Genomic DNA, 8,155 nt, shown 5'->3' with positions numbered 1-8,155 from the left:
TTATAGCTAATTTGATTGTTTAATTTATTTTAATAATATAAAATTAAACAAAAAATGATGGAGGAGATATACATTGTTATCAAATCTTTATTATTAAACTCATTAATTGTCATATATATATTAGTCATTTATGGTAATTTCGTAGGTTTTATTTAAGGAAAGAAAATATCATATCATATCATTATATCATATAGTTTGACCAACTTATGTATCTAACAACATATACAAATCGAATGTGGACCTACTTATTTTTCAATTGAATGTAATTGACTACCTAATTGAGTGCCACCTATGCATTGGGACCTCTTTTAATTAATACAAAATTGAGGTTACATCTTTTCAAATGTTCCTCAATTAATATATAAGGGGTTTTGGGTTTGAACATTCGGTAGAATTAAGGGAAATTGCACCATATATACATGAAAAAAACTTAAATACACTAACTAACCAAAATCCCCCCCCTCTCTCCTACTTTCTCTTCCTATCTCTCTCTACTCTCTCTCCCAAAATCTAATTTTCATTTTTTTTTTGGTTATTTGGCAAATAAGCCCTAGAATTAAACTCTATACAAGTTATTATTTTTAGAGTGAATCCTTTCCAATGGAATTTATACATGTGATCTCTCAAATATCTACTAGATATAAACAACTTCACCAACAACAAATAAAGACATTTGAAGTTTGTCTTACGTGCAAGTTGCAACAACTTGTAACTTGTGAAATTAAGATAAGCTCTTATTCAGTGTCAATGGTTCAAGTATAATTCCACTCATGAGGTTATTACTGATTATTTGACCTTTGTGGTGGTCCAATTTGATTTTTTTTCTAAGGCATTGTTAATTTTCTTATTTGATTACATATTTAAGAAGAAGGAATATGCTTTGTCAAGTTGAGTTTGAGATAATGTCATCACTTCAACTGTGGATATTATAATTTGAAAGCAAACAGCAGCCCACGCGAAACTTTCAATCATCTTCGAGTCTCTACACCTAACCATCCATAATCGTGTATACAATGATTCGTTTGAAACATAAACTTCAATAAAAATAAATTTGTTGACAATTTCAACATACATAAATTCAATACGGTAACGTAGGTTTTATCATTAATAAATAATTATATCGAGAAGATTATACTCATCAACTTTTTATGATATCACACAGCAGCCGGCGGCTAAAACGATATGACAATTTTCAGTTTCCACGTATTCAAACCCATATAGACAAGGACGAGTTTTCTGAACGGGCCCCTCAGAAATCAGCAAATTCATAATTAGACTAGATAAAACTAAAATGATCATAAAAGACCTTAAAAATTCAAGAACTCGATAACATCCCCACAGTTTTCATATTAGCACACAGAAAACTCCAAATTGAATGAATGTATGAAAGACGTAAAAGGGGAAGTCAATAACACATTACACAGTAAGCTACTACAAAGTTTCCTATTCTCTCCAACGATGGCCACAATTGGGGTTGCAGCAAACGAAGAACAGAGTCATTCCTTCTTCGCCTCTAGCAGTAGCCTGCATATTGAATCACACACATGAGCTATATAAAAAGTTAAAAACAGAACAGGTAGATACGGTGGTCTACAAGTAGCATAAGCAAATGAGAAAGAGCTTAAGAAATTTTTAAAAAAAAAAGATAAAAGCATATTTGGAGGATAAATAAACCTGGAAGAAGACAGCTTCGCCGTGTTGACACTTGGCGCAGCGGACAGCCTTGGTGCGGGGAAGAGTGGGGTCAGAAGCGACGTCGGATAGGATCTGCGTTTGTTCGCTTACTGAATGATGAACCTCGTTTCTGTACACACAGTTGTTATCCGCCGCTTCCTGCCAACAATAACAATAACCAACGAATGACACAAGAGGATGCTATAATGAGTGAAATCAATTCAAAACTCAAACCAAGAAGAGTTATAATTCGAGTGGCCATTAGACTCATCATCTAAGTGTAACACGAAAGGTTCAAGGCTGCTGGATGATGCATCACGTTAACATAGAAAATCAATCACGCCATATAGTTACAAACGCTTGACACTTAACAGTAGCAAATCCAGCATTAAGCTAAGTTTCAATACATACAAAGAGGATCATCTCATGTTGTTAAGTTAAAATGGAGTCACTACCTTTAATCGCTTAAGAGATTCTAAAAACTAGTTGCATTTGTTCAGAATGTCTCAAACAACTCTTAACTGATATAAGCATTGATCTAAAATCAAGGACAACGAGAGCTGGATTGTGGATCTAAAACTCGTTAATTTTCTCCTTTCCTCGGTTTAATTTCAAGTTCTAAGCTTCGATTCTTAACCGTATAAGCCATAGCTCTGTCTCAAAAGCACATTAGAAACACGAGACCCTAGTTTTGTTTCATAGCACATAAAACACATAGCTTCGTTTCAAAGCAAATGGAACCCTAATTTGATCAAAGAAAGCAATGTGTGTACCTGGTGATCACAGTTACGACAAGCGTAGAGGAGTATCGATTGCTCCTTGTCTTCCTTTGGGTATAAGATGTTATTACTGCCAATTTCCAACAAGAACAAAACACACAAAATAAAAAAAGGGCGAACGATGGGGGGAAAAGATTGGAGCTTTACTCGAATTGACAAACACATACGAAAACCCATCAATGCTAAACTTCAGACGGAACTTAAGTGCAAGTACCGAAACAGATTCAGACAAAACTAATGAGATGAAAACCCAAAATTACAAAAAACTAAAAAAAAGAGCAAAGAAGAGGGTTCGGTTTTACCATTCGCGACAAAACTTCATTGTACTCATCTTCGCTGGATCTCTTCAGCTCACTGATTTTCACACACAGTCTCTCGAGTGTCTTTGGCGGGATCGTTCAGAGTAGAGAAGGTCAAGCAGCTGCTCTCTAGAATCTAGTAAAAGCTCTGTATTGTTGGGGATTAACGCAGTCGGTGTCCTTAAAAGCCCATGGGCCAGCCCATTTACAAGGTTTACTGTTTTGACTTTTTTAACTTTAGTTTTTATTTGTTCCTCTTGAAATATTTTACTAATCAACAAAAAATATTATAGAATGATAACTAAAATTATTTAAAATAAAAATAAATAAAGTTTCACCAAACAGTTAAAGGAATGTTGAGTATATTTATTATGCAGTGCTTTAATTAAATAAACCATTACCTTATTTATTTCTATAATTAATACTATATATTTGAATTCTTATAACTAAAACTATTTTATTTTTATGCAAAACAGTGAATAAAATTTTATTTATGGTGTTTATCAATAGCATTAGATTTTTTTGTAGTATTGATAAATGAAAATAAATCAATAAGAATTATAATAAAGCATGTTTTCTAATATTTTTATTAGAGAAAATGATTAGGATAGCACCAAACCAAATTTTGTTCTCTAACTAGTACTAAAGTCTCAAAGTCACAAAAATATGTTTTATTAAAGAGGTAAAATATACACTTATACCCCTTGGATTAATTAATCCAAACCTTAGGGTTTAGAGTTAAGGGGTAGGGTTTTGGAATTAGGGTTTAAAATTTTATAAAATAAAAAATAAATACTAAAAAAATTAAAAATAAAAATTTAAAAACAGTTTCAACAAGTATTTTTGAATTATAAAAAGAAAATTTGAAAAACAAAATTCGAAAAAAAAAAATTCAAAAAATAAAATTATAAAAAATTTCGAATCTGAAAACATATAATCTGAAACTACAATTTTTTTTTATTTTTCTTTTATTTGTTTTTATTTATTTTTGTTTGTTTATTTAATTTTAAACCAAGGGTATTAGAGATATTTTACCTTTTAATGAATGTCATTTTTGTGACTTTCTCCTTCTAGTGCCATTTTTGAGAAAAAAACTCAAAAGGTGCTATTATTGACAATTGTCCTTTTTATTAGGTTATTTTTAATAATTATTGCTATATAATAATAATATAAAATAGTTATATTAAATATTTTATAATTTATATATATATGCCATTCTGCAAGACTTATTCAATCACAAAATTTTCAATTTTTCATTTTTTATTTTTCATTCTGCAACTTAATTTTATTTTGAATCATTCCATCGTTATCCAGTGTTTGATAACTTATGTGGTCGACAAATAGATAAAAGGAAAAATGACCACACGAAATAAATTTGACTCTTTCTTCATTGAAGAGTAATGTACCTTTTCAACAGTAACCACCACATGCATATTACCATGCACCTTATATCATTCTGTAATAATTTGTACATACATATACAATATTTTTAATAACTATTTTGTCCCCATGAAATAAATATTAAGGGATATGTATATCCCACATTGGAAAATCAATGGGACATTAAGTAATATATAAAGGGTTAGGGCCAATCCACTAATTGCCAATTGGTTTTGAGTTGGAAACCCATAATAAACCCGAATCTAACATGGTATCAGAGCCCAGATCCTAATAAGTTAAACCCCTAATTAATATTAATCCTATCCGACCGGGTATATAGGTCGTAATTGACTCGCTCGACCGAGTATAACTGTCTTAAAAAGGTTCCGAGATTTCTGGCCGATAAGAACCATCATCTCGAGGAGGGGTATTAAGGGATATGTATATCCCACATTGGAAAATCAATAGGACATTAAGTAATATATAAAAGATTAGGGCCAATCCACTAATTGCCAATTGGTTTTGAGTTGGAAACTCATAATAAACCCGAATCTAACAATAAATAACCATAATGTTCACAAACACAATTATCTTGGTGACCAAAATAGAAAACAAACTTCCTAAAGATTCCAAGTATTGAATTGGTCCGACTCTGAACTACTCCCGACTCTTTAGTGTACACTGCACACCGACACATCTTTCTCTCTGTGTAGAAGCAACATTTGTGATTTTCTCCTCATTAATTCATTACAATGTCAAACTCTTTTGTTCCTTATATTCGTAAATCATATTACATGAATATGTAATCATCTGCATCATTTTGTATATGTTACATTGTCTTATACAAACACACGAACATTAATTTACATACATATATGAATGATTACTAGTGCATCATCCGTAATTGGGTTGTTGTAGTGCACATGCAGCCATGAACTCATACATATATAGTAGGTGTGTTATGTAATATGTACCATGTATGCATGTGTCTATACATGATTAATTGTTTCTATAAATATGGACACACATAGATACTAGCTTTCTAAAACAGTACAAATTCCACTGAATGTTAATACTCAAGAAGAAAGTGGAGAGAGATCATATAACGATGAAGAATCTCTTTAACTTGTTCCTTATTATGCTTCTCGTTTCTATGCCAATTCTCTCACTCGCTGCCAACTTCAGCGAGACTTGTGAAGACGGAAGTGGAGAACCCGGTTCAGGTTTCGGTATAGGGTTCGGCATAGTTCTAGAATTCGGGTTATACCGGAATAGCTGCCCTGAAGCCGAGTCTATCGTCTACTCATGGGTCGAAACCGCGGTTTTACAGGATCCAAGAATGGCTGCTTCTCTTCTTCGTCTTCATTTCCACGACTGTTTTGTCAATGCAAGTCCTCTCATCTTATATTTCGTTTTAATTATCTTGGTTAAATAGCTAATACAAACCATTAAACCGGATGAAATCCAAATCAATAATGGTTAAGTAGAGGAGAAGTTTAAACCGGGATGTGTTTTGTATTACATTACAGGGATGTGATGCTTCGGTCTTGTTGGATGACACAGAAGGATTGGTCGGTGAAAAAACTGCACCTCCGAACCTCAATTCTCTACGAGGATTCGAAGTGATAGATTCGATAAAGGCTGATCTTGAAAGTGTATGTCCAGAGACTGTCTCATGCGCAGACATTCTTGCCATGGCTGCTAGAGATTCAGTCGTTGTGGTAAATACTTTCTTCATTTTTTTTCTAATTATAATAAGAGACCTTAAAAATGTATAAACCGGTTATCATTAAACACTTTAAACCGGGTTTTTGAAGTCGGGTGGACCAAACTGGGACGTCGAAGTAGGAAGAATAGACGGTCGAACCGCGAGTAAACAAGCAGCAACGACTAGCTTACCATCACCAAACTCAACCGTACCAACTCTCATCTCTATCTTTCAGAAACTCGGTCTTTCGCAAACCGACATGGTCGCTCTTTCCGGTACAGTATTCTTCCTTTTCTCTTACCTAAGCTAACCGGTTTGTCATAAACCGACGATAATCATACTGAACCGATGTAAACAAGGTGGGCATACACTGGGAAAGGCAAAGTGCACTTCATTTACAGCTCGGTTACAACCACTACAAACTGGACAACCAGCTAACCACGGAGACAACCTTGAGTTCCTTGAGTCACTACAACAACTGTGCTCGACAGTGGACACTTCTGTAGCAATCACTCAGCTTGACTTGGTGACACCGTCAACATTTGACAACCAGTACTATGTTAACCTTCTCTCGGGTGAGGGATTGCTTCCATCAGACCAAGCTTTGGCGGTTCAGGACCCAGGAACAAGGGAGATTGTTGAGACCTATGCAGCCGACCAGTCAGTATTTTTCGAAGATTTTAAGAATGCTATGGTTAAGATGGGAGGGATAACCGGTGGTAGTGAGGGGGAGGTTAGAAAGAATTGTAGAGCCATTAACTAAAATAAAAGGATATAACCAATTATGTTCATGATCAGACTTGATGACATCTTATATATATAAATTAAAGAAGTCTGCATAGGACTTTGGTTTATATAAGAATCTGGAAGAAATGAACACAGATAAACAGTTAAATCTATACATTTGTTTGTCCTTGATGAAAGTATATATGCATACACTGAGAAGTGGGTGAGTCAAAGATAAAAACAACAAAATTACATAAACATAGACATTGACTTGACGAATTTGGTGGAACAAAAGAATTTGATGTTGCAAGTTGCAAGTTGCAACATAAAAAACATGTTGACATTTTGACATGGCACTAAACATAAAACATTAAATAACGTGATATAGGTAGATTGAGCTGAAGCCACACGACCAAGACAAACCTATAAGATTCACTAAATGAAGATATAAAAAGGGAAGAAGTTTATGGTTAGCAATCCACAAGAAAAACGCGAAGATAAACTTTCTCAATTTAGAGAGTAAAGATTACTTTAGAATGGAGAGGGAAAACACACATAGGTACATGAATGTGTCTAGTTATACTACACACTATAAATCCAAGGTCGCAAGCAAAAAAAAGAAGGTTGTTTTAGGTTGTGTAATTCCTAGCAAAAGTGTTGTAAACATCTTATAGATTTTTAATAAAAGGAAAACTCAGTGCACTACCTAAGAATTTTTTAGGAATCTTGTATTGAATTAAAATGCGTTTTCAATTGGTATTAGAGCGGGCATTTGAACCTTTAAAGATCTGAGGAACCTACTGATAGATAGCTCGTTATATGAGCGTTGTTCATAGAACCCTACAACAAATCATTGGAAAATGAAGATGAGAGTTTTATAAGAGAAATTAACAAGGATGTTCGGACTGCAATTGAAAATGATTGGGAATCACCTGCGACGAAAAGGCAAAGACAATATATATTATGGCTAAAGACAAGTCAATCTGGACTGACGATGAAAATCATTTGGCAAAATACAATGCAAAATTTTTCTGCCATCTTATATGATAGCAAAAATCAGTCCGTACACATCCAGTATCGAGAGTTTGCTAAAACAGTATGGGGGTAAGTTAAAAGAAAAACCCTTCTTGGTGCTGTTCAACTTCATCAAAACATTTAAAATTGAGTGCGCAGCATTGGCGTTGGAGCAGTTTTGGTCCAAGAAGAAAAATTGCTTGTATTTTTAGTAAAAGGCTGTGGAACTTCTCGTAGCAAAGAGCAATGGAAACATGACATCACTATTTTTTTGTTATATCGAATCAACTCTAAGAAAACAAACCGTGTATTAGTCATAGGTGAAGATTCCTTTTAGGTAGTGCACTGAGTTTGACAAATGTTAAAAATGTTAGGAAAACTTGATTGGTCGATGATTTTTAATTTTTATTTATTTTAATTAGATCTAAAAAAAAGTAAGTCTAAAACCAATTAATATCACTTGTCAAATATAAAATATTAGTTACCTTATGATAACTCTTAAATATAAAAAAATGATATTTTATTTTTCTTTCTATAATTTCAACAATTAGTTATTATAAAGTAACTATAATTTC

The 8,155-nt window shown here is 33.3% G+C and overlaps 2 protein-coding genes across 4 annotated transcripts; one reads left to right on the top strand and one right to left on the bottom strand.

Annotated features, from left to right (window-relative positions):
- Nucleotides 1-1,181: 1,181 nt before the first annotated feature.
- Nucleotides 1,182-3,126, bottom strand: LOC103869943 (DNA-directed RNA polymerases II, IV and V subunit 9B). 3 transcript variants are annotated; one of them, XM_009148028.3, is made up of 5 exons: nt 2,756-2,913; nt 2,574-2,652; nt 2,448-2,531; nt 1,675-1,833; nt 1,182-1,524 (listed from the first exon to the last, which is right to left on the bottom strand). In XM_009148028.3, the coding sequence occupies exons 2-5, from the start codon at nt 2,628-2,630 to the stop codon at nt 1,444-1,446; spliced, it is 381 nt and encodes a 126-aa protein (XP_009146276.1). In that variant the 5' UTR covers nt 2,631-2,652; nt 2,756-2,913; the 3' UTR covers nt 1,182-1,443. The 3 variants fall into 3 exon arrangements, with proteins under 3 accessions (XP_009146276.1, XP_033136518.1, XP_009146283.1); XM_033280627.1 differs by having other exon boundaries at nt 2,574-2,594; nt 2,756-2,888; XM_009148035.3 differs by lacking the exon at nt 2,574-2,652 and having other exon boundaries at nt 2,448-2,523; nt 2,756-3,126.
- A 1,633-nt stretch (nt 3,127-4,759) lies between these two features.
- On the top strand, nt 4,760-6,957 carry LOC103869933 (peroxidase 40). The gene is made up of 4 exons (XM_009148016.3): nt 4,760-5,519; nt 5,662-5,853; nt 5,950-6,115; nt 6,200-6,957. The coding sequence occupies exons 1-4, from the start codon at nt 5,199-5,201 to the stop codon at nt 6,601-6,603; spliced, it is 1,083 nt and encodes a 360-aa protein (XP_009146264.1). The 5' UTR covers nt 4,760-5,198; the 3' UTR covers nt 6,604-6,957.
- The last annotated feature ends 1,198 nt before the right edge of the window (nt 6,958-8,155 follow it).

Source organism: Brassica rapa, chromosome A01 (genome assembly GCF_000309985.2).
Source record: "Brassica rapa cultivar Chiifu-401-42 chromosome A01, CAAS_Brap_v3.01, whole genome shotgun sequence".
NCBI classification, from domain to species: domain Eukaryota; kingdom Viridiplantae; phylum Streptophyta; class Magnoliopsida; order Brassicales; family Brassicaceae; genus Brassica; species Brassica rapa.
Note: the sequence above shows the minus strand (reverse complement) of the source record. Positions and strands in the feature narration are given on the sequence as shown.

Excerpts from the sequence above, each read along its gene's own strand:
- LOC103869943 (XM_009148028.3), bottom strand. The coding sequence starts at position 2,630 with ATGGGTTTTCGTATGTGTTTGTCAATTCGAGTAAAGCTCCAATCTTTT. Across the intron at positions 2,532-2,573 it reads TCCAATCTTTTCCCCCCATC|ATTGGCAGTAATAACATCTT; the intron begins GTTCGCCCTTTT and ends TTCTTGTTGGAA. Across the intron at positions 1,525-1,674 it reads GCGAAGCTGTCTTCTTCCAG|GCTACTGCTAGAGGCGAAGA; the intron begins GTTTATTTATCC and ends TTCAATATGCAG.
- LOC103869933 (XM_009148016.3), top strand. The coding sequence starts at position 5,199 with ATGTTAATACTCAAGAAGAAAGTGGAGAGAGATCATATAACGATGAAG. Across the intron at positions 5,520-5,661 it reads TCCACGACTGTTTTGTCAAT|GGATGTGATGCTTCGGTCTT; the intron begins GCAAGTCCTCTC and ends ATTACATTACAG. Across the intron at positions 6,116-6,199 it reads CGACATGGTCGCTCTTTCCG|GTGGGCATACACTGGGAAAG; the intron begins GTACAGTATTCT and ends GATGTAAACAAG.